At 47.1% G+C, this 27,646-nt stretch overlaps 1 protein-coding gene across 1 annotated transcript; it reads right to left on the bottom strand.

Annotated features, from left to right (window-relative positions):
- Positions 1–1,285: 1,285 nt before the first annotated feature.
- KIF5A (kinesin family member 5A) lies at positions 1,286–27,646 on the bottom strand. Its single transcript, XM_059936299.1, has 29 exons — positions 27,491–27,646; positions 16,550–16,637; positions 16,382–16,455; positions 15,880–15,984; positions 15,579–15,627; positions 15,085–15,140; positions 14,749–14,836; positions 14,336–14,460; positions 13,703–13,807; positions 13,233–13,381; positions 12,979–13,127; positions 12,531–12,706; positions 11,686–11,754; positions 11,104–11,310; positions 10,653–10,799; positions 9,859–10,047; positions 9,377–9,494; positions 8,938–9,002; positions 8,719–8,828; positions 8,235–8,336; positions 7,668–7,728; positions 7,347–7,418; positions 7,080–7,184; positions 4,256–4,472; positions 3,856–4,009; positions 3,457–3,539; positions 3,021–3,048; positions 2,452–2,566; positions 1,286–1,477 (listed from the first exon to the last, which is right to left on the bottom strand). The coding sequence occupies exons 1-28, from the start codon at positions 27,617–27,619 to the stop codon at positions 2,488–2,490; spliced, it is 3,099 nt and encodes a 1,032-aa protein (XP_059792282.1). The 5' UTR covers positions 27,620–27,646; the 3' UTR covers positions 1,286–1,477; positions 2,452–2,487.

The raw sequence follows: 27,646 nt of genomic DNA, 5'->3' as shown, positions 1-27,646 counted from the left end.
GGAGAAAGGACTTTTTTCTTTGAAGGAGTCACAGGCCAATACAGGCTGTATTTACCAGCTGACACTCACACTGAGCTTCTCTTTCCTGACTTAGAAACTAGGTGATGGGTTGCCCTGCTACCCTGTTCTTCCATCCCAGATAAGACTGGCTATCTGGACACCAGGTTATATTTCTTGATTTGGACTTCCTTGTGACCTCCACTCTCCATCCCTGCAGTTACCTGGAAAGCCACCTTAGCACCATGTAGTAGGACAGGATAGAAAACAAAACAATAGTCCTGTCAATTCCATAGGGAGTGGGGGAGCCCCCTGGGTCAAGCCCTTGGGCTCCTCCACCTCTGGAAAATCTGCCCTGCCCTTTTCTTTAAAGTGCACTTAATACCAGATGAGGACATTATAGAGAGAATTCTTTTCGGAAAAAAACATTTTTTAATGTGTATCATCGGGGAAAAGTCAGGCTCCAGCTTGAAAGGAAGGCATTTCGAGATACCTATTTTGCCAATGAACTGGAAGCCCCCAAACCAAAAGGTGGAGATGGGAAGAACATACAGCCCAATATGGGACAGAGAAAGGAATCCAGCCCATCACTGTGGCAAAAAAATACTTAGGAATTTTCCAGTCTGTTTACCCCCAAAGCCAAAGAAGGAATCATTTTGCTTACGCTTGGCTATAACTATCACCGTGGACAGATGAGCAACCATTTGACAGATTGTTGGAAATGGGTTGGCCTCCTTAATTTTTCAAAATAATTTTAAGCAGCTTTGGGTTCTGGTCATGAGCTCTGGGGTAGAGAGTATCAAAAGGAGTTTTGAGGAGAAAGGGAAGTGGTCCCTTGAGCAAGCCATGTTCTTGGTTGTCCAGGGGGCACAGGAAGAGGGAGGCAAAAGGCAGACCTCGAGGGGCAGAGGTGCACACCCAGAACCCCTCCGTTTGGGTGAGGGGTGTCTGAAGAAAATTCACCGTATAATTTAAGCAGTCCTTCCACTTTACCCTCCCCTGTGCTAAATGTGGAAGAGGAGGGAGGAAGAGTCTATTTCTGTATCTTCTCATGACGCTAAGACATTCTTCTGCTTAAGGCTTTGTGTGCGTGCATGTGTGTGTGTGTTTGTGAAGGATCACAGCCCTCTAGCTCCCATTTTCCTTTTATCATCTCCGTGACTAACACCATTCAGTGTGAGAGATGCATATATGAGAGAAAGAAGAAACGCTGACCCTCCTCCCTATGGCCCCAAATGAGGAGGGTATACTATGCTTAGAAATTGCTAAATACATCATTAGATACTAGAGAGTATGACAGAGAGAAGAGAGAGACATAGCAGCAGCTTTTGATATATAGATACAGAGTACAAAGAGATACAGAGTAAGAGAAGACATCAAACATAGTACAGTCGAACAACAAGGACTGGGGAGGGAGTTAGTATCAGAGACCACAGGTTTGCAGCATGCTGAGAGAAGAGGCCTCAGTCCCTCTTAGAAACTGGGGAAGAAAGAGAAAGAGGTTGTGAGGAACCACCTTGCAGCCCGGTTACTGAAGAGGAACAGGGTGGCATCTGTACCAACTTGGGTTTACAGTCCTGTTCCTTTGATATCAACAACCAGACGCCATCCTCCCAGCTCCTGCTCCTCCACCCGCAGGCCTTCCCTAACTCTTCCTCCCCCATTCCTACTGCTTGCTTCTCATGCCTTTCTGCCTGCGTGTGCCTGGCCTATTACTCTGGAAAACCCCTGGAGAGGGCTCAGCTTGGATGCTGCCCACTAGGAGACTGGCCATGTTCTCTCGTTTCTCGTTCTCCAAGGATCCAAGGTGGACAATAAAACAGGATCCCAGGGCCCGTTTTGAGCCATAAAGCAACCCTGGCGAGAAGCCTGGTGACACACAAGAACCAGGAAGGTGCCTGTGCTGCTAGGAGAGCACAGGGAACAGGGGAGGGGACCCAGGACAGAGGTGAAGGTGGGGCTTGGAGGTGGGCACGCAGCTGTTTTCCACCTCCACTAGAAAGATTGTAGGGGAGTGCTGATACAGCAGCTAGAGGAACAAAAAGTTAGACTTCCTGGGGCATTTGCTAAAGCTCATTGGTGACATATACAGATATTAGTATAGGACACAGAGATCTCCCAAGGTCTCCTAATAACTACTAGGTTCTGTGACCTGTGTTGGGGCTCTAGATGGACACTGCCCTTGCCCACTTCTTTTGACATGTTGCAGCGACCCCTAGTGGCAGAAAGGCAGTACTGTGGTTCCCACTATGGCCAAGCACAAGGGGGGAGGGGAGGCCAGTGCCTAGGGGACACCGGGCAGTTCTGATGTAGCCCCTGGGAGGGGACAGCGGGAGTTGAGGGACAACTATATAGTAAAAGTTTTGAGATGATTTTAAAAAAAGCAGGAGAAACGAAGCTGAGGGCAAGAAAGGAGGCAACTTGAGCTGGTCAGAGGAAGCGGCCTGAAACTACCTGAAAGTGCAGGTATGCAGCAGCCCTTGTGGGAGATTAGCTGGCTGCCGTCTCTTGGTGGAGAGGGAACAGCTTGGCCTGGTCTTCAGCCTCGTAGCCGCATGGCAGGTCACTCCTGGAAGAAGAAACCCAGCATAATCACAGCATTGTCAGCTCCGTATAAAAGACATCATTCCTGTCACTTTGCTCTCTCAGCATCCCTGTGAGATAATGAAGGGCAGGAATACAGTGCAAATCAAGGCCAGAGAGATAGAGCTGACTTGCCCCAGGTCACAAAGTTCCCAAAAGTAGGAGGGAAACCCAGGTCATCAGATGTCCGTGGCGCTTTCTCCCAGCCCCCATAGCTGGCATGGGGAGGAACCCCAGGGAGAATTGGAGGAGGGGACAGTGTTACACCAAGGCAGGGGATGACTGGACCTCCTGGACAACACAGTGATGGCGAGAATGGTTCTCACTTCCTCCTCCTTTCCCCAAAGTCTCCAGCAAACCTCTAAGTAAGGCATGAGGAAAATGTAACCATTTCTTCTGGTCCCACCCAGAGAGCCCAAGAGCAGTGGCAACCGGCGTACCTATTGTCATTGATATCTGTGGCATTTCCTGAAGACAACATCATGGAGGACACAAGATTGGAAGAAGGAAAAAAGAGATTGGGTGTTACTAACAGTCTCCTCAAACCCTCTCTCATCCTAATCCCTTGGAGAAAAAGCTAAGTGTCTTGGGAACATAGCTGCCATCTGGATCTGTGGCACTCGTCTTCAACTACCCCAATCTGCATCATTATTTTGTTTGAGAAAAAGCCTCCCTGAGCCCTCACAGAGGAGAGGAGAAGGGGAAAGGAAGGTAAGGGTTGGGACAGGCACGTGACCGGAGGAATCCACTTCCAAGCGTCCAAGACCCTGAAGGGATGCAGTGTTTGAGCTGTAGGTGCAGGGTCACTTACTTTTCTGATACTTTTCAACTTGCCCTGGGGATCCCACAGGCTGGTTACCCGTCTTTTTCACTCACCATTGTCCATGTTGGCCTTCTGGTAGGAAGCCAAGGGGCCTCCAGAAGATGTGGCCCCACTGCTGGTACAGGAGTTTGCAAAGCTGGATGGAGCAGAGCAGAGAGATGCAACCTCTGGCACCCACCTTCCACTGTTCCGAGGACCACTGATCCACACTCACCCTCAGGGATGAAGCCATCCACCCCTCCCATCCCCAGAGACCAGAGGACAACAAACATGGCCTCAGGCTGGGAGGGCAGATGCCCACCTTCTAATCAAAGGTGTGAAGTTGAGAAAGGGTTAGAAATGAAGCTACTTAGGAAAAGAATTAACTCTCACCCAATAATTAACCCAGTCTTATGCCTTATAGGGTGCAGAGAGCCTTGGGTTGGGACTTCAGCCCGCCCATGGTCACTCACTACATATCTGAGGTGGAGCTAGGTGCAGCCTGCAGGTACAAATTCTGGTAGTTCTGGAAGAGGCTGTTAGTGTAACTGATGCACTCAGGGCTCCGGGTGCCATAGGGGTTGGTGGGTGAAGATGCTGGGTAGTGGCCAGGCCGGACGGGTTTGGCTGCGGCAAAGAAAGGAAAATGACCGTGAAGAGGCTATTTGTTACCTTGCAGTTGCCCTGCAAGGTCATTTAGCTAGAGCTGAACTGAGTTGCATGTAAGGTAATTCACTTTTCTACTTTTTTGTAGTGGTGGTGGGATGAGGCTGGGGTGGGGTTACACTGAGGAATTTGCTGGGTTCCCCCAAGTTGTGATCCCCCCCGTAACCCCCCCCCCGCCCCGCCTACTGACGCCCACTCCCCACTCACCAATCTGGGCAGAATGGCCCCGTTTGCCGGAGCTCTTGTACCGAACGGCCTCCTTGATGCGGTCCACCTCCTGCTGGTACCGGCGCTTGTCCTTCATGGCGCCCTCCTTGGCCTCCTTCAGTGCACCCTCCAGGGCCTTAACTCTCTCAGCCGTAGCCCTAAGTCGTTTTTCCAACTTAGGAAGCTCACAACGCAGATCTGCATTGTCACGTACCAGCTGTGGGATGAGCCCCAGCGAAGAGGCGGGGAGAGAGGCGAACAAGGCAGCAGAGTCGGGGGTGCGGGTGGGAGAGAGAATAAGGAAAAGTCATGTCAGGGAAGGTGGAGACCATGTCGTTTCCTCCAAAGGCCTCATTCCCTTTACCTAATTGCTGTTCTGGCCAGTTCTTTCCTTCTCCCTTTAGCAAATGGTAGTCAGGCATTAAAAAGTTACATCGTTTTCCAGGCAGCAAAAACATGCCAACTCCTCTGTAGCCCAGAACTCTTGGGATAGCAAGAGTTCCAGTCTCCTCCTGGCCTAAACACCACCAACCCCCCAATATCTCACAGCTGGTGCCAGACCAACAGCCCCAGGGCAACCATGGGAATGAGGCCCCTCCCCCTCCCCCAGAGATGGCTTTGTGGGCATGCACAGGGTGAGGCAGCAAGAGCACAGTAGCAGTTTGGAGGGTGGAGATGGTACTGAGTGCAGGTTAGGTGCAGTGTAGAGCAGGAGCAGAAGCTGGAATACAGGAGCGCACGCGCCACACACACACACACACACACACAGACACACAGACACAGACACACAGACACACACACACACACATATGGCCGCCCCATAGGAAGGAAAGAAAATGTTTTGAAGTCTCACAAACATTTGTGCTCATTACCTTCATGTTCAAGGACTTCCTGGGCTGTCCCTCTCCCCATTTAAATTAAGCTACAGTGTGGTAGCAACCACCTTGCAGCCAGAAAAGACTACCTGATCTTTTTACAAGGTTTCACACAATGACTAGGGCCCTACAGATTGCAGAAGGAGCCGGCCTTGGAAGATACCAGGTAAATCAGTGCAGCAGGGAACACTGGGAGAATTGTCCCTTTAATTTTGGACAATTTACAGATTATAAACAATGTTTTGCTGTGACAATAACTTAGCTTAATTTGTAATAGGGTTATGGCCCTGGCTATTTAAGATTCTGTTGACTGAGAGGTTTCTACATCGCTCATGTTTTCCTTTCTAGTCTTGTGTCCCCTGAGGTGGGATATTAGGAGTCCTCTCTCCTATAGGTGAGTAGCTTTTGGTCTTTGAGACTTAGAACAGAGGCAGAGCCTTCATGGGGGAAAAGGAAACAGCCTGTGATTTCCTCAAACGTGCCACAATGTGGATGAACCTGGAAGACATTATGCTAAGTGAAATGAACAAGTCACAAAAGGACAAATCCCAGATGATTCCACTTAGGTGAGATTCTTAGAGTAGCCAAAATTATAGAGACAAAGTAGAATGGGGGTTGCCAGGGGGTGGAGGAGCAGGGAATGAGGAGTTATTATTTAATGGGGATGGAGTTTCAGTTCTACAGGATGAAAAGACTTATGGAGAGGGATGGTGGTGATGGTTGCACAACATTACAAATGGATTTAAGGCCACCGAATGGTACACTTAAAATGATTAAAGGTCATAAATTTTATGTTATGTGTACTTTACTACAATGAAAAATTGGGGAAAAAAAGCAATGTAATATGCATTTGGATTAAGAAGGAAAATGAACACAGAAATTAAAAAGAAAGGCAAAACCGATTACAAATGTTTCTTCCCTTTCAACTTTTCTATAATGTTGTTCACACTGTTTTATAATAAGTAAAGGGGGAAAGATGGTTCTAAAGCCCTCTGCAGGTCCAAAAAAAATAAATAAACCCTGTGGACTATCATTGGGCCACAGTTCTAGGATTTTCTTCATTATTTAAAAAAATAAGAAGGTGTACTGGGTATTTACTATATATGCTGGGTATGGCACTGGGAAGAAAAGAAGTTTAAGCTGTAGTTTAATGAGAATATGAGTTTAAAACGAATTTTAAGGTGGATTCGAAAAGAAGGGAATGAAGTATAGGTTAGGGTTTATTTTACGAATCAGTTAAAAGAGCCAGTTGACAGTCTGTTGCATCTGTCTTCAAGGCTCAGCTATTTGGCACTAGCCAGGGTGCTCCTGCTCTGTATGCACCAAACATTTCCTGTCCTGACTCCTTTGGACTGCCCCTTCCACCTCCCCACCCCATACCTTTGAAACCCAGTCTTCCACCTAAGGAACCGCAGCAGCAAGGAGGGGGATAGAGAGGCAGCAACTTAATACACAGGAGTTTTCACTGGCCCTGACCAGGGGCCGGTTGGGCCGTCTGAGGACATCATGTAATTGCCCTGTGTGCCTGCCCCAGGCCTAGGCAGAGGGAGTCCTCTCCATGAGAGAAAGCCCAGCTTCCTGGCTTCTTGTCTCTCTGCTCTCCGTCTCTGGCTAACGTCTGACCAGTATCCCCTGTGTACGGTCACGGCCCCATGCCTCTGAAACCTCTATCAGTTTCAACCTTTCCCTCCAACAGCGTAGGCCTGGGGAATTCCACTTTGAGCAGAGGCAGGCTGGGAGCTTTGGGAAAGGGAAAACAGGCATAGAACCAAGAACAAGGTAAAAGTGGAACCAAATACAGGATAAAGAAGGGATTAGTAGGAAAGGGAAAAGGGAAAAGTAAGGAAAACATGCAAGTAGATTTTCCTAAATCCAAGGGCCTCCAAAGATTTAGGTATCCTAGGCTCCCGGCCTCAAGAGTTCTCTTCACCCCTTACCCTCACTCTTACCTGTTTGTGAACCTTTGTAAGCTGTTCCAGGTTGTTCTCAAGAAAGGAAATCTTCTGCTTTTGGGAGTGAATCCCCCCACTGTCCTCGGGCTCCATTTCTGCACTCTGATGAGAGACAGAGGCAGGGGAAAGGTGTGGCTGTCCTGAGGCCAATCAGGTCCCACCCAGACCAGGCCAAGCCAGCCCCACTGAAGGCCACAGGGTCTGGAGAAGCCTGAGGACAGGGGGAGGATACGGGGGCTGGGAAGACCCCGAGACGGCACTCACTTTCTTGACTCGAGTCGTGACGTCTTGAACGAACAGCTTGCGAAGGTTGTGGAGGGTCTGGAGTTCCCGGGCCTGGAAACAATGAAGAAAAATTGGGGGCCTCCAAATACCCGGTCACCGTTCCCCCTCCAAAATTACTGGACCCTCCAGTCTCTCTAGACAAGTGAGTTACTCATCCTTTAGGAAAAGGTGCGTCCTGATCATGCCACAGACTGACTTTGCAGAAAGGCAAGGAGGAATGGGGTTAGGAAGAAATCGAGAGGAAGAACTGAAGCCCTCCACCCACACCCTGTTGACCTGGCAGAGAAGGAAACCACTCACAACTGTCTCCTCCAGACCCTTGAGGTCCTGCTTGGACTGCTCGTGTCGCTCATACAGAAATCTGGAGGAAGAGGGAAACAGAAGAATCCCTCAGGGCCTCCCTGCCTCCCTCTCTCCTCCCTCCTCCATTCCTTTGATCTATATTTTATTATTATTTATTATACAAGTTACCCATGTTCACAGTGCAGAAATTAGAAAAGAAAAAAAAAATATAAGTAAATGAGTTCCATAAAAAGCCATGATTCTGCTACTTACAGATCAAACCACCGTGAACATTCTGGTGTCCATCTTTCCAGACTCTTCCATGCATGCATATCCCACATAACTGTTATGGGATTATACCATTCCTACTGTTTGTAACCTGCTTTTTACACGTCACAAAACATCACCCACATCCTTCCATGTCTGCTAATATTGAACAGAAGCCTCCCTTTTTTCCCCCTTCCCCACCCCATCAAACTGTTCTTCTGAGGCACTTGCTTCCTGTGGTCACCATATTCACATCTAGATTGTGTCTTGCCTCTGCAGTATGTCTGAGTAGGGTCTGCAGGCAGACCCGTCACTCACGTCAGCTCCTGGAGTTTGGTGCTTTTCTCATGTTCTTCATTCTTCAGCTTCTCATAGTCAGCCTGAAGCTTCTCCAGCTCTAACTGGAGCTTCTGATTCAGGCTGCGGAGGGCAAGGAGGTATTGGGGAGAACAAAAAGATGTCAGTGAGAGGCAAAGGGAAGCCCAGCTCCTCAAACACTTTCCTTCTTCTACACGTGAGTCCTGGTAGTGTTGATGCATCCACCTTCGGGTATCAGAGGCAGACTCAGGCCACTGCTTCCATGACAGAGGGGCCCTGAGCTATCTAATCAGAATAGCCTTGCAGATAGGGATTAGTCCTCACTCCTTGTACCTCCTGGAGTTGGGCTGCAAAGTCGTGTCATTGTCAGGGGAATGACACATGGAAGTTAAAGAACCGGATCCTGGTGCAAGAGGGAGCATCTGAGTAGGCACAGCAAAGGGAGGGGACTGGGTGGAGATGAGCCGCCCTGGGGAACTCTTACTCTTTGAGCTCATCAATGGTCTTCTGCTTCTCATTGATCTCGTCCCGGAGCCGGGCCAGCTGCCGGTGATGGGCCTCCCGGTGGCTGTCCATCTGCAGCTCCAGGGCCTTCTGCAAACAACCCCACCCCAAGCTCAAAGCTAGACTCCCAGACACCCGCTCAGTGAGGACCAGCACAGCCCTGCCGGGCCCCAGTCCTCCCCACGCCTTCCCCACTCGCCTTCACATCTTCGGAGTCCTGTGTGTCTGGCTCCTTATCCTTCAGGGCCACTTCATGCACAGTTTCTGAGGGACAGAGGGGAAGACAGCTTACATCAGACCTACCTCCTCCGGACAGAACTTCACATTGTGACCAGAGCTCCAGGCAGAGCAAGGCACGTCTACCCAGAATGGGCCCCCAGGGATGTTCTTCTGGGGGAGGATGGTCCAATTTCATACAGCAGGGACAAAGAACAACGGAGGGTTTATGGTTCATGGAAAATGAGCTACGTGCAAAAGTGTGCTAAGCAGCATGTGAGCTGGACTCCACTATTTCAGTCTAATGCTTTGGTGAGTGTGCTGTTGGGTGGTTTCCTGTGATGTTTGTCACTTTCCCTCCCTGTCCCCTCTGCGATCTTAGATCCCAGGATGGGTGGGTTGGATGTTTAAGAGGGCCTCACCCTGGGCTTGGAGCTTGGCCAGCTCATCACTCAGGGAGTCATAGGACTCTTCCAGGTGCCGCTTCTTGAGCTCCACGCTCTGCATGTATTCCGTCAGGGAGCGGATCTTGGCCTCATGCTGGTGGGGTGAGGGTTCATGAGAGGAAGAAGATGGATGCAGCAAAGGACCCAACTCCAGGCAGTGCAGACCTCCATAAGCTCCAGCTCTCCTCCTTTCCTGCTACACCTCCCATGGGGATGCAGGGTCGAGGGACATTCCTCTGGAGACCCTTCCTTCAGACCCTCTTGGATCAGAGGGCAGTATCCCCCGAGCCTTCACTTCTCTAGCCTGGACCCTCTCATGCTTCCCCCAGCTCTTCTGTCCTTGACTTCAGTTGACCCTAGGCTCTTGACATAAACGTGGGTGCTAGGAGTTATCCCATAAGCACAGAGTTGCCCGTCCTCTCCCACGGCACCCAAAGGTTCTGGACCTCCGCACTCACCTGGGAGATGAGAAGCTGGCAGGATGAGAGCTCCCGCCCAGTCACTTCCATCTTGCGGTGACATTCGACCTGGAGGTTCTCTAGCTGCCGGCACCGTTTAACCACAGACTTGACTTCGGATTTGATTTTGCTGATGTAGAGTCGGGCCACAGTGAACTCCTCCTCGATGGCCCCGCTGATCTCCACCGGCTGTGGGAGAGCAAGCAAGGGAGGAGGTGCCTCTCTGCTGCCGGGAAGCCCTTTATCCATTTCCTTCTACTCGGCCTAGCCCCCAGGCACACACACCCACAGACACAGGGACTCGGGTGGGACGGCTATGTTCCAGATGACTTCTAGCAGCTCTGTATCACCTGTCATTTCACACTAAATCCCTCTCTCTGCGCTTAAAGATCCAATTCTGACCTTCTTTCATCCTATAGAGCAACAGGATATTCTGTAGTCAAACTGACCTGCTTGATCACCCAGATGGGTCATTGTCACTGCCACAGATCTGCATATATCATTCCTAATTTTGTGCTCCCATCTCCAAATCCTGCTATAAGCACATCTCCACTGCTTCTTTATTCAGCAATGTGAATTTCAGTTGGTGTGTGGATTTAGAACGTGTATTTCAATTGAGTCTATGCAAACCTCTACCTGCTTTCCTGTGTCTAGTTTGCAGGAGTGTTTCCTGGATCTTTGGAACCCCCCCCTCCCCAGTATCCCTGAGGGCCTGGATTGTCTCACTGGCACCTCCCACCAGTGCCCAGAACAAGAATGACCTGAACAAGGCTGCCGCCTCTTTCTCCACTCACCAGCTTAATCTCCCCGTTGCCCACGATGACACTGAACTCACTCAGGTCCTTCATCAGCCCGTTCAGCACCTCAGCAATTCGTTTCCGCTGGTGTCCACTGACCTCCTGTAGCCGCTGCAACTCAGACTCCAGGGACAGCATGGTGGCCTGGGGACAGCCCTTCAGGTCATCCCACCGCCATCTTCCTGCTCCCCTCCCCAGCCCAGGCGGAGGCCTCTACCTTCACGCATGACCCTGATGGCTGCTATGAAGAGAACACAAGCCCTGCAGAAGGGTCTGGAAGGGAGAGGGGTCAGAAGGGCAAAGTGCAGTGGCGGGGGTGGGGGAGTGTCCCACGACACACTGAACGGCAGTGCAAAGGTGCAAACGGGATCCTGCCCTATCAGGAAGCAGAGGTCCCTTTGGAAGTGGAGGATGTTCAAGGCCAGGGAGCTCCTAGCCGGCTACTCACCACCTTCTGAGACAGCTCATCCACCAGAAGCTGGTTCTGCTGGCTCTTCTCCTCCACCTCCTGGGACTTCTGGTCGTAGTTCATGGCCAGCTCCTCCAGTGCCTGCAGCACTTCCTTCACCTCATCCTTCGCGGCGTCGTTCTCCGACTGCAGGTGGCTCAGCTCCTGCTGGACCTTCTCATTGTCTCCTCGAGTGGACACCAGCAGCTGCAAGGGAGGGGCGAGCCACGTGAGGGAGTCCTCTGCCGGTGACCACTTCGATGGCCCCTTGGTCTGGGGAAGCTGAGCCCCCCACCCAGGTATAGGTCTAGGAGAGAAGCAAGGGCCAAAGCAAGAGTCAAGAGGAAGTGGGCTTTCCGCTTCACAGAAGTAGGGCAACAGAATGAAGAAGCACCCAGACTCCGGCATCCGTGCTTTAAGCAAAACCCCAATTAAGTTTCCAGATTTCTATAGTCTTGGAGGGTGACTAACCCCTAAGCAGAATGGCCCTTCTTTCATCTTATCAGGAAAAGGTCTTTTTGATGCTTTTCAGGGATGAACACACAACCCTCTCCTCTCGTGTCTTGCCCTCCTTCCCATTACCTCTTCCTGGTCCAGCATCTGCTGCTTGAGCTTCTCTATGAGTTGGCTCTGCTGGTTGATCTCATCATCCTGTTGGAGGCAAAAGGGGTAAAGATGAGGTGAAGGGAACTACTCTTTCCAGTTTAGACTTACAGGGTTGGGGTAGATGTGAATCCTGATAAAAACCCAGCTAGTTTAGGCTTTGATTTAGAAACTCCACATCCTAAAAAAGAAAGAGGTCTTTCCCTCAGCTTCTCTCCTTGACCCCTGCCCTCATTTTTTAATCCCTTTCTTCCTAGAAGTTGGTATAACCTTGACAATGCACAGCAAAAGCCTTTAAATGTTCATATCCTTTAACTGAGAAATCCCACTCTAGCGCTCCATTCTAATCAAATCATTCCAAAGCAAAGTCTTTCGCACAAGAGACAGTCATTTCAGAGCTATTTATAATAGCAAAAACAACCAACCAACAAAAAGCCAAACAAACAAAAAACCCTAGAAGGCCTGTAAATAAGTAAATGGTTAAATACATTCTGATAAATTGACTGTTAGGCAGCTATTTTAAAATACTTTTATGAAGAATTGTTAACAAAGTAGGAAATTGCTCATTATATAATGAGGAATGAAAAAAATCGGATGCAAAGTTACATATACAGTATAATCTCAATTGCATGGCTTTATTTCTGAATGGTGGGAGGAGATGATTTAAATTTTCTTCTTTATATTTTTATTTATCTTCCAGATTTTCAATAATGAACATTCATCTCTTTTAAAATCAGAAAAACGGCAGGATAAGCTACTTCTTTAATCCCTCACTTACCATCCCACTGGGCTCTCACCTCTGTGCCCTGCCCGACTGTCCTTACCTTGTCATCAAGCTGCTTGTAGAGGCGACGGATCTCCTCCTCGTACTTCTGCCGCTCCTCAGGCGCGATGCGCACCACGATGGATGAGTTGTCGTTCACGGGCGTCTCCTCACAGAGCTCAGCCCCCAGGGCAGCATCCTCCCCAGCCAGGCGCTCCGTCTCTGGCACGTCCTCTCCTGGCAAAGGGGCGGAACAAGGTGAGGGATGGGAGAAGGGACAGCTGCATCCGAGGGTCCTTCCTCCCTCACTGTACAATGCGGAGACCTCCAGGCCTCCATCTCTCTTGCCAAGTGGACCGTCAACCTTTTGGGGGGTGGGGGTAAAGGCAGTCAAGCCACTCTCGCTTTCTCTCATGACTGCTCTACTGCACCCCTCTGGAAATGCAGCCCCCCTTGGAGATCGTAGGAGCCCTCTCTGGCTCCCTGCACCCACAGGACCCGTTGCTAACCACTGCGCCACCGGCTCAGCTCTGTCTCCAGCTTTGCAATCGTCTCCTTCTGAGCCTTTGTCTTCTCCTTCTCCTTCTCATATTTCTTCTTCCACTGCTCGGCAGTCAACTCCAGATTCACGGAGGCAGTGTTCTTAATGGTCTTTGCCCTGGAGAGGAGAACGAAGAGATGAGACCTCCATTAAGGCTCCCAAGACCCTGAGGGGAGAGCGCAGCAGGGGCTGCGGCAGGGAGCAGGGGACCCTGCCACCGACCGCTGTCCAAACATCAGGGTGGACTTGGTCTCCGCATCGTTGTAGTTGGACGGTGAGCAGCAGATGAACATGGTTGTCCGGCAGTTTCCTCCCAAGGAGTCCTGGAGAATCCGTGTCATTTTGCTGTCACGATACGGAACGTAGCTTTTCTGGGGGAAGAGAGAGGACACAAATCAGAAAAAAAAATTCAACGGGGAAATCAGAAGTATGGTGGGGGAGTTCCCTGGTGGCCTAGTGGTTAGGCTTCCGGGCTTTCACTGCTGTGGCCCGGGTTCAATCCCTGGTCAGGGAACTGAGATCCTGTAAGCTGCATGGCACAGCCAAAAAAAATAAAAATAAAAATAAAGAAGGGACGGTGGTGTTGACTAGGGGTGGAGCAACACATGAATTGGCATGATAAGGTGGGGCATTAGGAGAAGGCAGAAGATGGGGTGGGGCTTGAGGGGTGCGGACACCTAAGGAGCACTCACTGTGCCCTCAGCCAGCGCAGAGATCACGTTCCCCAGGGCTGACAGGGACTTGTTGATATTCTTGGCCTCGTCCAGCACAGCTCCCTCTGCTCCAGTCTTGCTGACCTACCAGGGCACGAAGGGGTGAGTATGTCGTGAGCGGCTGCAGAGGGAGGGGGCTCTCCCCACCTCTTCTCCACGTAAGGTGGCTTAGTCCAAGGAGACGGGGAGAGGGAAAGAGGACAGAGAAGGCCCTTCCTCTGTTCCCCTAAATGCTCTTGCTACAGACCTCACCACACACACACACACACACACACACACACACACACACACACACACATTATACGATTCCATTTATGTGCAATGTCCAGAAAGTCAAATCCAGAGTCAGAAAGTAGATTAGTGGTTGCCAGGGGATGGGGGAGGGGAGAAGAGGGCATGACTGTCAACAGGTGATGAAAATGTTCTGGAATTAGTGGTGATGATGCACAACCTTCCAAACATACTGAAAGTCACTGAACTGTACGCTTTAAAATGGTGAACTTTATGGTACGTGAATTCTAGCGCAATAAGAAAGTTATTTTGATTTACAAAAAGGCCACCCCCCTCCAAGGCTTCCTTCCTTGCCCACCCCACCCTGACGGGACCCCCAACCTTCTCGCTCCCTGCCAGGTCCACTAGATACAGCTTCCCACTGAGCTTCTGCTCGGTCTCCATATTCTCCTGCTTGATATTGATGAGGAAGATGCTATGGCTTCGAGAGCTGTGTTCATTCATGTCTGTAGGAGGGAGGGTGAAACAGTCCCTGTACCAACCCCTGCGGAACTGAAGCCCTCAGCCCCGGCTTCCACGGACCCCTGCCTCCACCCGCCAAGAGAGGGGGTGTCCGTCAGGACTAGCCTAGCCCCTACGTCTCCCCGGCAGCGGGTCTCAGGGTCACACAGACAAGCGTCCCTCCTCCTCTGGAGGACACAGCCTTCCCTTGCTCACTTTCGCGTCCCTCAGCCCCAGAGGGCACAGAGGAGAGGCAGACCCCACGCTCAAGAGCCCCTTGTCTCCCCACTCACTGGTGACAGCCACATGACGATTTGATTTCCCTTCATCAATCACATCTAAAATTTCTTCTGGGCTGGACACAAAGCGCTCGGTACAACCCTGTAGGGGGCAAATGGACAGTGACCCACGCACTTTGATCTGCAAATTAAATTACCTGCACAGTGACCAAATGACCTCTCAAGACGGCGCCTCTTCCCAGGCTCCAGACTCTCCCCAGCCCCTTGGCGTGTCTCACCCCACCAGGACGTCCGCCCTCCAACTTCTGGGTGGGCCTTTGGTCTACCCTCCTCCTACACCTGCACTCTCAATACACTGGCCCCACCTGGGTGTCCCATCCCCACTCTCACCTTGACAAACGGCACCCGGTTCTTGTCCTCGTGCACAGACAGATTTGTCTTAGTCACTGAATCAAGACAATTCAGGGTGAGCGAGGCCAGCACTTCCAGCCCCCCACCTCCCCAACCCCTGCACACTGCAGTCTACTCGGATGGTGGATTCTTCTATGTGCAAGAGGGAGGAAGACTCCCCTGTGAAGCCTAAACTCCCTGCACGCGCTGAAGGCTGTTTTTCCTCCTGCAGGATTCCAGCCCCAGGGCTCCAGCTAGACTCAGGCTGTTTATACGTGGGCCTGGGCATTTAAGCTCATCTTCTGACCCTTTCGGTTTTGGGAAATTCTTGGTGAGTGGAGGCAAGGGACATGAGTACAAGTGTGTGTGTCCTTGTGTGCCTGCTGCATCACTCACCAAACAGTACCAAAACCCAAGAGCCCAAAAGCAATGTGATCTTTCTCTTCCTTGCCCTCCTCACCCCTACCCACCCACTGGGGTTAAACACCACTCACTATCCAGAAGGTCACGGATTTTGTCCAGGTAAATCTCAAAGTAGGAAACCTGGTTGGGGAGAAAGGAGAAGTATGAAGTGAAGAGGGCCTATCTTAAATCTGATCCAGGGATCTCAGGCTAATGCAACCCACTCAAATGGTGGTGGTGGGAGGGAAAAGGCAGAAGAGACTATGTTGGCAGAGAAGAACTTAGGTAACCACGGTGGAGAATAAGTTGGGGCGCCAGGATCTCAGTGGGCTCATACTAGATCCTCCCCTCCCAGTCTCATAAGAGAATGCCCAGCAGTTATGCCCTGATCACCTTGATGTGGAACTCAAGGTTCTCATCCATGGAGTAGATGTGGTTGAAGATGTCTTGGGCAATTCGAGGAATGATTCCCATCAGCTGGGGGTCATGCAGCTTTCCCTGGGGAGTAAGGGTATTCTGGAATGAGGCTGGGGCTCAGGAGGAATCAGACAACTCGGAGGTATGCAGATGAACACAGAGGTAACAGCTGCTAAGAAGACTATCCTAACTAAGGGGATGGTCACTACCTTTTAGTGAAAGGAGGAGGGAACTGAGCAGCCCTCTGGACTTTCATTGCTGCTTCTTTTCCAGGTGAAAAGAAGAAAACTGGAGTAGTGGAAAGGAGGGTGAACTGCAGCAGGCTGAAGGGATTCCATTAAACTTCCACTATAACGCTGCCCTCCGTTCATCCTCTGTACCAGGCAGCCCTCAATTCCTAGATGTTTCCCCACTGAGATTCCTTGGCCTCCTATTAACAGTCCCAGCTCCTCATGCCCATAAAAGTCAGAACCCTCACCTCCATAGTATGTGTCTTCCCTGAGGATGTCTGTCCATAAGCAAAAATGGTGCCATTGTAGCCAGCAAGGACATCTGAAGAGATGGCAGAGAAAGAGCACAGGTAGAGAGAAGTGGGGTAGGGAATGAGGAGCCTGAAAAAAATACATTCTAAAAATACATTCATTACCTTTGACAATCTGCATGGCACACGCATGATAAACTTGCTCCTGAGTCGTGTTTGGGGGGAATACACGGTCAAAGATATATGGCTTCCCCTGGAATGGAAATAAAAGATGACAGACATCAGTAGGCAGGTGTGAGGGAGGAGAAACACCTGAAAAGGCATCCGTTCTTCAACCTTCTGTACACATGGACAATTATGGGGATGAGGGAAACTAAAGAGAGGCAAAATTTAGTACTGACATCAGGAGTTGTGTCTGTGGGGTGGAATGTCATTGAGGAGGGTCACACAGCGAGACTGCACGAGTGGATCTCAGTCTGGGTGTGATGACTTAGCACTCACCATCCCAGACCCCTAGCCTGGGAAGCCAAATGGGAAAAGACAAGAGGGCCACCGGCTGTGGAGAGTGAAGAACAATAAATTAACATTAAAAAATCTACCACTAAGTTAAAAAATATCTTCCTCAGTAGATCCGTATGTCCTGATATGAAAAGATGTTGAAGATGCATTAAGTGAAAGATGCAAAGTTAGGGACAGATGTATAGCATGTTGCCTATTGTGTAAATGAAATACACAAATACCGAACTACTGAGCTGTTGTGGAAATATTAACACAAGCTCTCTCTTTGTGAAAAGAATATATGAAATCAGAAATATAGGTCTCTGACTTCCCTGGTGGCACAGTGGTTAAGAATCCACCTGCCAATGCAGGGTACACAGGTTCGATCCCTGGTCCGGGAAGATCCCATATGCTACGGAGGAGCTAAGCCTGTGCGCCACAACTACCGAGCCTGCTCTCTAGAGCCTGCGAGCCACAACTATTGAGCCTGCGTGCCACAACTACTGAAGCCCGCGCGCCTAGAGCCTGTGCTCCGCAACAAGAGAAGCCACCGCAATGAGAAGCCCGCGCACTGCAACAAAGACCCAATGCAGCCAAAAAATAAAATAAATAAATAATTAATTAATTAAAAAAAAAAAAAGAAATATAGATCTCCCTTTAGGGAAGCAGCTTTAAGTAAAGAGAAACTGTGAAGCAAGTCACTCAGACCTACAAGTACTTTGTTTAATTCAGGTAATATGTTATAAGTCACATGTGCTGATAAGAATGCTAAAGATACAAAATATTTACAACCCAGGGAGCCAAACAGAATATATTTGCTATCTAGTCATATTAAAGGGAAGATCTCTGGTAAGATTAAATGAGACTATGCTTGTTCTCCGTCATAAGTGACAAACTACTCAGTCGTGTTTTCCCGTCATTCAGTATAAAGAGACTATGACTTAGTTGTCAAATTATTTTACTAGAGTCCATCTTTCTTCAACTGATATGTAAACCTTCAGATCTATGGACACCAGAGTTTGGGAGACACGTTTTAACTAATTAAGAAAAGTCATACTTTATTATAAGGTGTATTTTTGGATCCTGGGACATAATAGGTCCTTCAATTTATTCATTTTCTATCCAATCACATTATAAAATATCTTATTAATGTTATTAGCTTCTTTGTTCAGTCTTTTGAATTACCAGGTATGAAATCATATGCATGTAATAGTTTTGTCTATTTCTTTCCACTGTTAATACCACTTATTTTATTATTTTATCTTAGAATCCCCCAAACAACATTAAATTGTGATCACTAGTTTCCTTTTTACTATGATGTATGCTATTGGTGTCAAATAAACAGTCTTTGCGGTTCAAAAAAAAAAAAAGAGAGAAATCATAAAAGTTGGCTAAAGCTGAAGATGTGGGTCTAGGTATATCTACAATATTGCATCAACATACGTAGAATTTTTTTCCAGAAGGAATTATATAAAAGTATTAACAGTGGTTATTTGGGGGAGAGAAACTGGGAGAGAGGAGGCTTTCATTTTTCAGTTTGCATCCTGGAAAGTTTACATTTTTAAACCATGTACAAGTGTTTTGTTTTGTCTTGTTTTATTAATGCCAAAGAGAGTGAGACAATAGTGTATTATTTTGTTTCCTTTTTACTTCTCTGCAAAAAGGAAAATATTATTTATACTAATAAATATTTTTTAACATTAAAAATCTTTTTTTAAATCTGGCTTACGATAAATATCTGCCTGGAATATTTATCTGGTCTCTCTGTGGTGAAAGATTTTGAAGCCCAAAAAACAGAATCCACAAAGAGAAAGAAGTTGTGAAGGTGCTCTCTACAACTAAGGGAGTACTGTAAACTGATAGGGGCTTTCTGGAGGACAATTCTATTAAATATTTAAATGTCCATGCTGGTCATACTCTGTCCCAGCGATTTCAATGCTAGGAATTTATTTTATAACACTTGCTTAAGCACTTAAAGATGTGTGTAGAAGGATGTTCACTGCAGCCGTTTGTATCCAAGAAAAACTAGAAACAATTCAAACATCCATCAAGAAGATATCGGTTATGATACCTCCATAATCTACCCCCACTAAAAGGAGCAAGTTTGGTTTACATATATTGACATGTCCAAGATCGATCATGTGAAAAAATAAAAACAATTTGTATAATGTGACTATACATTTTTAAAAAGCATATGGATAGAATAGTCTTAGAAAAAAGATATGGAAGACTGTATATAGATCTGTTAATGGTGGTTATCACTGGAGAGCAGAATGACAGGAACTTATGCTTACTACATTTTTTCTGTGATATGTAAATATTTTACAATGACAATGTATTGCTTTGAAATTAAAAAAAGAAAATAGTATAGGTGATGTTACAGAAAAATGTGTAATGACAAGGTACGCACAAAATAATTTTAAGAAAAAGGTGGTTTTTATAATAGTATGCAGTATAAAAAAACACACACAAAAGAGTATATGAAGCATTATTCCATGTCTATAAAAAAATTATATATATGTATATATGTATAGCTTGCATAGAAAAACGTGTTAACAGTAGTTATCCTTGGACAGTGGGATTTTAGGAGTTTTTTGTTGTTGTTGTTCTTTTTGATTTAGATTAAAACTATTCCAAAATGAAAATACATAATTTTTAAACAAGAAAAAATTTTAAACAAAGATATTAATATTCTTACTACATAAAGAACTCTCATAAATTAGTAACAAAGGACAAAACTAACCAGAAAAATATGGACAAGAGTTAGGTACTAACAACAGAAGAAGAAATACAAATGTTCAATAAACATAAAGATGATCAACATTTTTGAAGAAAAAAACAGTAACATCATTTTTCACCTATCAAACTGGAAAACAAAAACTTAATTGTAATATGCAGTGTAGATGAGGGTTCAAGGGGGTATAATTTCTTCAAAAGGATCATGCTCATTCTTTTCTGGTAGGACAGTACATCCATACTTTTAAGGGGCAATTCAAAAATGCATAATCAAAAGCCTTGGATTGTACATATCCATTGACCCAGATATTCTACTCCTAAGACTCTGTACTAGGGAAATATTTGTAGCAAATATTTAGCCACAAGAATGTTTATTATCAACACTGCTTATAATAATGAGAAATTGAAAACAACTGAAAGGAGTTACATTTAGGGGACTGGTTAATACAAGGAATTGATTACACTATGGCATGTACATATATTTTATTCTTTGCTGCTATTTAAAATGATGTCATACATATATACACTACTATGTATAAAATAGATAACTACTGAGAACCTACTGTACAGCACAGGGAACTCTACTCGGTGCTCTGTGGTGACCTAAATGGAAAGGAAATCCAAAAAAGAGGGGATACATATGGCTGATTCACTTTGCTGTACAGCAGAAACTGACACAGCAGTGTAAAGCAACTATACTCCAAAAAAAATTTTTTTAATTAAAAAATAAAATGATGTCATAATAGAACACCAATAAATCTCAAAAAGGAGTTGAGTGAAAGAACTGAAACTCAAGAGCACATACTGTATTATTCCTTTTATATAAAGTTCAAGAATAAACAACACTTATTTGTAGTGAAAGAAGTCAAAGTAGCGGTTGCCTTGGGGTGATATTGACAGCAAGAGGGCAAAAGGGAGCTTTCAGGGGCAATCAAAATGCTCTAGATCTCGGGACTTCCCTGGTGGCGCAGTGGTTAAGAATCCGCCTGCCAATGCAAGGGACATGGGTTCGAGCCCTGGTCCGGGAAGATCCCACATGCTGTGGAGCAACTAAGCCCGTGCGCCACAACTACCGAGCCTGCTCTCTAGAGCCTGCGAGCCACAACTACTGAGGCTGCGTGCCACAACTACTGAAGCCCGCGCACCTGGAGCCCGTGCTCTGCAACAAGAGAAGCCACCTCAATGAGAAGCCCGTGCACTGCAACGAAGAGTAGCCCCTGCTCACTGCAACTAGAGAGAGCCTGCACGCAGCAACAAAGACACAATGCAGCCAAAAATAAAGTAAATAAATTAAAAAAAAAAAAAAAAGCTCTAGATCTCAATGTGGGTGGTGGTCACATAGGTGTCAAAATATGTTATAAAATTCATCCAGCTGTTTGCATAAGATTTGTGCACTCACTGTATGTAAATTATACCACAGTAAGTGCTATCATAAAATATCACTTCACAAAATGATGTGATAATGGCTCTTAAAATATGAATTATGCACAACCTCATTGTTTATAAGAGAAATGAATATTAAGACTAGCATTTTAACCTATCAAAGTGGCCAAAATAAAATAGTTTGACAATGGGACTTCCATGGTGGTCCAGTGGTTAAGGCTCCATGCTTCCACTGCAGGGAGCATGGGTTCGATCCCTGGTCAGGGACTTAAGATCCCACGTGCATGCAGTGGCCACAAATAGTTTGATGATGCATTGCACTGGCTGGGCCCTTAAATATACATATGGTCGTTCAATTGTTTGTAATAGCAAATGATTAGAACAACCCTAAATATCCATATCCATCAATAGAGACCTGGTTAAATAAATTATGGCATATCCCTACAACAAATTATACAGTTGCTAAAAAGAATGAGATAGATATTTCTGTGCTGATATAGAAGGATCTCCAAGACTCACTGTTAAGTAAAAAAAAAGCAAGGTACAGAACAATATGTACAGTATGCTATCATTTGTGTAAAAAAAAGTGCATGCATGTATATATGTATTTGCTTGTAAATGTATGATATTCTTTTAGAAGGATCCACAAGAAACTGGCAATAAGGCTGCCTTCTGAAAGGGGAACTGGGTGGCTAGGAAAGAGGAGTAGGAAGGAGGCTTACTTTTCATTGTATATCTTTTTATATCATTTGAATTTTGTCACATGTGCATGTAAGACATTAAAAAATTAACTTAGTTTTTTTTAATAAATAAAATTATGTAAAATATTTAATGATGGTGAAATAGTCATGATATTTTGTTGGTGAAAAAATAGGTTACTAAATAATATAATTTATGATACACTTTTATTAAAATTATTATATGTATATATGCAGGAAAAAACTACTGGAAACAAATACATCAAATTGTTAACAGTATTTTTTTGGGGGGTGGGATTTTGAGTGAGTTTTAGTTTCTTCTATGTGCTTTTCTTTGTTTTTAACTTTGTCAACAATTAAAATACATTAGTGTTGTAATCAGATTATGATGATGTTTAGAATTATTAAAGAAAAATCTACCTTGATTTTTTTTAAGGTTTGAGTGAGTTTATGAATTATTCATAGGACTTTTGTGAATTTTTCACCCTTTTTATCTATACCGTTCATCATTACACTTCATTACAAAGCATAAAATTCTTATTACACAGAATAAGATCATACAGTGTTACAATAAACAGATTTTAAGTGGCCTTGACGCCTCTCCTTCTAAGTGGTAATATCCTTCTTTCATTTTGTTTTATTCTATAACTGAACCTTGATTCTTGAATTGTAATCTAACTCAATATTTCTCCCATCCAGTGGCCAAGAAATAGAAACAAACAAAACATGTCCATCTCAGGCCAGTGACTCTCACCTCTTCTCCACCAATGATGTCTATCCGTGCTTCTTGAAGCCAGGCATGCAGCCAAAGGGGATTAAATATAACTCTCAAGCCAGCCTCGCCCCTCCCTTCTTCCCTTCTGGGAACGTGGGGATTAACTCTCTCTCTCTCTAACACTCCCAGTTACAGGATTCCAGAGGGTGCTGTGGACACAATGAAATGGAGGGCGCTCTCCAAGTGCTGAAGGCAATTATTGCCCGAGGAACTCCTTTTCCTCAGCCTAGGCTGGGAGGAAGGAAGAGACCAGAGAGGGAGGAAGGGTGGCATTCTTGGAACCATGAGGATAATAAATATCCAAGAGCTAAAAATGGGTGCACTTAGTAATCTCGTGAGCAGAGAAAGCCATGGATACAATTCTAGGGTTTCTGGGAAGGCCTTCTACCACTTCCCTACTCTCGGTTGAGCCCTTGAGTTCCAAATCTAGTTCATTTCTTAAGATTTTTATATCTGTTGAAGTACAAATGTCTTTTAATTTTCTATTGATTACAGCCATGGTGAATTCGTTTTGTCAGATCTTTTTATGAGAATAACTAGACCAGTGGTTTTCCACTTTTTCCACTTCTAGACTACTCACATGGGAAGCATCACCATTATTTACATCTTTCATGACACATATTTATTCCAAGTCAGACTGTAGTACATTGTGGGGGATTTCTTATCAGAATCTGGGGAAGTGTATGTACAGTTAGCAAAAGCCATTTCTGATGCCCCCTCCCAGGACTCTGCCCAGGCCACTTTTCAGCCTGGATCACCATGTAGACCAAGTGTTTCCTGAAGGCAGGGATTCCCTCTAAATCCCCAACATCAAGAAAAGTCCCTGGCCCACAGGATGCTCTTCGTAAATATTTGTTGAAGAAACACAGATATTGATGGAAGAAGAGAGCAGGAAGATACTAGGGACCTGGATGTTTGGATGAAACAACCAGTAAGAGGGGAAAATGTTAACCACTGCCGAGTTGTGTCAAAGGCTAGCTTGTGGGGAGACAGCACATATAAAATGATAATAACATCTAACTCTTATTGGGAGTTTATTATGTGCCTGTCACTGTGCTAAGAAGTTTATATGCATTATCTCATTTAATGCTCACATCAGTCGTAGGAAGTAGGTACTATTATTATTACATTTTATAGATGCAAAAACTGAGGTTCAGAGAGGTAAGGTAGCTTTCCCAAAGTCAAACAGCTGAGAAATGGTAGAGCAAGGTTTCAAATCCAAGCAATCTGATTCCAGACCCACACTGCCTAAGTGATCCCAGAACTGACGTGCCAACACTGCGTCAGAGCCTTGTCGTGGCTTTTCCTTCCCCTCCCCGACCCGCCCCCCTCCATGTGGGCATTTCTCCAAATGTTTCTGGACAGAGCTAAAGCCCTTCTTCACTTCCTTTTGGCAACCTCAACCCCTTTTTCAAAAGAATGCAGTTCTCCCACCCATCCTCTCCAAGGAGCCTCCCTCACCATCTCTACCTCCAGGTAATAATCCAAGACTCTGTGACTCAGTACAGCGTCAGGGACTAGAAGACTGTTAGGTTAGAAACACTCAGGGAGACCCTCCACCTTCGAGGAATGCCTCTGAGCTCCACTATGTCTCCACCCACAGCAGTCTAAGCGCTCCTCAGTGCCTATTCCAGAGGGCTTCTCTTCAGAGTCCCCCAACCCAGGACTCTGTTCTCCTCTGACCCACTCCAAGCTTCCTTGTCTCCTGTCCAACTGTGTTTCCCAGCACTTTCTGGAGTTTTCCACTGTGTGTGCTGACTAAAGCTAATGGGAGGGCCTAAGATCAGGGGTCCAAAGATGACCAACATTTCCAACCTTTGCTAGAGCACTTGGTAGAGGCTGAACTTCAGAGCACCAGGACTGATTTCCATAGTGACACCCCTGGGGATTGTTGCCATGGTAATGCTGGAGAGATACTGGCCACAGTGAACATTACCTCCCCTCTCCATTTTCCTTTACAGACTCGCCCAAGGCTAAGGGGAGACTACTCCCTCTCTTCAGACATCAAAGGAATCCTGAGCCACCTCAAACAATACTGACCCTGTTCCAATAATCCTGCAGGTCCCAACCTGGCTTTTCCAAACGAGGTACTTGGTGACCCTGCTTTTCTGCCTCTGTAAGAACCCACTTAACCATCAGGAGACCTAAGGGAGGTAGAATGTGGTAAATACTTGAATGAGGGAGGGAGGGAGGGAAGGGGAGAGACAGAGGAAGTTGGGGGGGGGGGCGGAGAGGCTATGTGTTTCCCTACTGTCATCCCTTCCGTGTCTGGTATAGATGCAACAGCTCAGACAGCAGGCACTCTGCCCACCAAGACCAAGGCAGAGAGACACTTAAATGGGTCCACTTAAAAAGTCACAGTGGATTCTGAGTGACCCAAAGAGCAAAACAAGGTACATAGCACACACAGACAGTCACCCAGACACCCTTCTACTATGACTCAGGTCATTAACTTGGGCAAAGCTCCATCCCCCAGATTCCTGGGAGAAGTCATGGGGGGGGGCGGTGTGGATAAGGCTCACAGAGCTGTCTTCCCAGCTTATTCTCCTACATTTTGCCAAGCAGAAAAAGCCCACAAACATTAGGGACTCGGTAGCCCAGAGCTAGCCGCAGTGCAGAGAGGAGAGCCGTCAGAGAAAGGAGCAGGGGTTGGGCTTGGAGAGATTAGCCTCTCCCACCTTCATCCTTCCCTCACCTTCCCAGACATCCTGAAGCAGCTTGCTCCATGAATTCCTCAGTTTCCCACACACTGGTCCCCAAAGGGAGCTAGAGGAAGAGAGAAGAAAGGGAATGGGAGATCTCTTTCCCTTGTTGGGACCCTCAAGGCACTCCTCAAAATCACTTCTCCTATAGCCCTCATCCTCTGGAATGAGGAATGAATAGAAAGGCTGGGAAGGCCAGCTCCAAGGATGCTGCCTGAGACAAAATGGCCCCCCATAAGCACTTATCTTGGCAGGAGAGATTGACAGGAAGGGCTAGGGCAAGGGAAGATACAGAGCGAGACAAAGGTACAGCCCTGCAAATATCAGGCAAAACAGATAAGGAAGGAACAGCTGTGGAGTAAGATAGAATCTGAATTAGCAGGGGGCCCTGGGCCTCTCTTCATCTCTCCTCCCTCCCCACCTCCACCATGTCTCTCCTATTTAGCTGGGCAAATTGGACAGATCAACACAACTCCTTCTCCCAACATCACCCCATGCCCTGCGCCCACCATGCCAGGATGGATGGCCCAGAGAGCCTAAAGGAGTTGGTTCAGATTTACCTAAAAAACCTAGAGCAAGGAAGCTAGGCTTTTGTGGATTTGCTCCTCCATAACTACCTTTCTCCTATTTCTCAGCCTTTATGTCTCAAGGGGCCCTCAAGCTCTAACTCTCACAGCTAACGCCCACTGTCCAGACTATTCAGAGAAGAGGCCCCGAGGGTTGATCCAGGCATTATTTTAGCCTGGCCAGACTGACCAGACTGCAAGGTCTAACGTCCCTGAGACAAAGAGAAGAAGGGGCCCTCTCAATGTGGCAAACACACACATACATAAGCACACACACAGTGCGAAAGCACCCATTTGAGTCCATAGTGTGGGTGAGAGAGCCTGGTGACGGACTAGGGCCCTTAGGGACAGGACATGTAAGCAAGTCTCTTCCTAAGGCATGTGTACTCAAAGTCCCAATCTCACTGATTCAGAAGGCCCAGTCTCCCTCCCCTTTTTTCCTTCATTCCTTTAACAAGCATGCCCTGTGACAAGCACTGTGGATCAAAGACACTTAAGAAGTGCCCCTGACCTTGAGGATGGTCCTTATATGGGCCCCTCCCTTCTCAAACTGGCTACAGTTTCCTGGCCCAGCACCCCTTAAGCCCTACTCCCTATTGGACTCAACCCCAGATCTTTTCACCCCATAGCCTGACAGTCCCAACCAATCTAGGAAAGGAGGGGTAGGTGAGGAATTCCTTAGGAATTCCTTTGGGGCCATCACAGATAAAAGTCCAGAACAGAAAACCGTGGAGGCAATGTGATACAGAAGGAAAGATGTGAGCTTTGGAGTCACAGATTTAGGTTCAGATCTGTGAATTAACAGTGTGACCTTGAGAAAGTCATTCAACTTCTTTGGGCCTCAATTTCCTCATCTGTAAAGTGGAAATATTAATACCTTCTTCAGAGTGTTGTTTTGAAGATTAAATAATATATGTAGAGTAACAAGCACACAGTAAATACTAGTTCTCCTTCTTAATAAGGTCTCTTCCATGGGTAGGGGCTGTCATGATGAGGTAGAGGAGATGGCTTGCTACTTTTTATTGGATCATCAAGAGAAAGGATGAATACGCAACTACTTGTTAGGATCTCAGGGTTTGGTTATTTTTATTTGTTAGGGTGAGTTGGGGGGTCTGAAATCCTCTTCCTACTGTAGCTGGGAGGGAAAGGCAGACATTTCCTTAGGACCCAGAGGCTCCCCCACCAAACTGGGTGTGGCACCAACATATTTCTTTCTCTGAAAACCCTTCATCAGACCTGTGCCCTCCCCCCAAGTCCAGGCTGTAACTACTTCAGGGAATGATGGAGGCCTTGATCCTAGAGTCCACTCTCATTTATACCTCCGCAGAGACCCTGGACTGCCCACCTCTCATCTAGCCCATCCACTAGTCTCCCCCTTCCTGGGAGGTGGGGGTAGAGATCTGAGCCAATAACAAAGGGAAGATGCGCTTTCCCTAGGGAAGAAGGAAAACATCAGAAAAACATGGGACTGGCTCTAGGGGTGGGGACGCTGCAGAGAGCAGCAAAGGGGAATCCGGTCCCCTGATCACGGGAAAGTAGCCCCCTCTCGCTCTGCAGAGACTCGGCCGCCGGCCTGGCCAGGCCACACCCAGGCATCCTTATGCAGGGAGAGGAGGGGCTGCGGCGAAAAGGATGGAGGATGAGCGGTGGAGAGAGGGCGCAGAGACAGGCAGGGGCTGAGGCTCGGCAGGGGAAAAGATTCAGCCTCCCGCCCCCTCTCCGAAATTCCCTCCAGGGGCGGCACTCACCCCAATAACGACGCTGTCGTCCCCTTGGAAAATGGGGATGAACTTGTCCCCCCGCAGAATCTCGGCCTGGTTTAGGGGCCGAAATCGGCAGAGCACCTTGATGCTACATTCGTTGTTGGTCTCGGCCATGGTGGTCGTCGGCGTGGGGCTGGGGCA

The sequence above is a fragment of the Balaenoptera ricei genome, chromosome 10, assembly GCF_028023285.1.
Source record: "Balaenoptera ricei isolate mBalRic1 chromosome 10, mBalRic1.hap2, whole genome shotgun sequence".
NCBI classification, from domain to species: domain Eukaryota; kingdom Metazoa; phylum Chordata; class Mammalia; order Artiodactyla; family Balaenopteridae; genus Balaenoptera; species Balaenoptera ricei.
This window is presented reverse-complemented; position numbering and strand designations above follow the sequence as displayed.

Bases quoted from the DNA above. Each gene is read 5' to 3' on its own strand.
- KIF5A (XM_059936299.1), bottom strand. From the start codon at position 27,619: ATGGCCGAGACCAACAACGAATGTAGCATCAAGGTGCTCTGCCGATTT. The intron at 4,010-4,255 runs GTGAGTGGGGAG...TCTTTGCCGCAG, and splicing joins GGGCCATTCTGCCCAGATTG to CCAAACCCGTCCGGCCTGGC. The intron at 3,049-3,456 runs GTGAGTGAAAAA...TGTTGTCTTCAG, and splicing joins GAAGGCCAACATGGACAATG to GAAATGCCACAGATATCAAT.